General features: G+C 51.4%; 1 protein-coding gene across 1 annotated transcript in view; it reads left to right on the top strand.

The window, feature by feature from the left end:
- The window catches only part of MCM3 (minichromosome maintenance complex component 3), a gene marked incomplete at its 5' end in the record, with an annotated part of 10,021 nt that overhangs the window by 9,265 nt on the left and 318 nt on the right, over window positions 1-438 (top strand). The window contains one exon of the mRNA XM_009070230.1: window positions 270-345. Coding sequence (XP_009068478.1) covers window positions 270-345 — 76 coding nt within the window. The remainder of the gene's footprint in view (window positions 1-269; window positions 346-438) is intronic.

Here is a 438-nt window from a genome sequence, read left to right as displayed (position 1 = left end):
GGGATCCCTGAGCACCCTGGTCTGGTGGAAAGTGTCGCTGCCCATGGCAAGGAGGTTGGAACTGGAATCTTTAAGGTTCCTTCCCACCCAAACCATTCCATGATTCTATTGCAGATTAATTTTTTTTTCATCCACTTCCTAACTGATAAAGAAATAATAATACTGAGAGGGAGTTTGTCATCACCTGCCCCATCCTAAGACCAAGTGCTTTTGCTTTCTGGGTGCTTGGACACCAGGCACAGTGAAGGTAACTCCTCCTTCTGCTCCAGTTCAGGCACATGGGCCTAAGGCTCCCGAAGCATCGGCCACTGGTGAAGAGAAGAAGCTGGAGATGGCTGAGCCAAGGTGAGTGGGGGCCAGAGGAGGTGTCTTTCTGTGTGTGCCCATCCCCCACAGTGGGTCCAAGCTATTGTCCCATGCTGGCAATGCACCTGTGGT

Source organism: Acanthisitta chloris, unplaced genomic scaffold, assembly GCF_000695815.1.
Source record: "Acanthisitta chloris isolate BGI_N310 unplaced genomic scaffold, ASM69581v1 scaffold24992, whole genome shotgun sequence".
In the NCBI taxonomy this organism is placed as follows: domain Eukaryota; kingdom Metazoa; phylum Chordata; class Aves; order Passeriformes; family Acanthisittidae; genus Acanthisitta; species Acanthisitta chloris.
The sequence above is the reverse complement of the archived record's forward strand: the minus strand, read 5'-3'. Positions and strand labels throughout refer to the sequence as shown.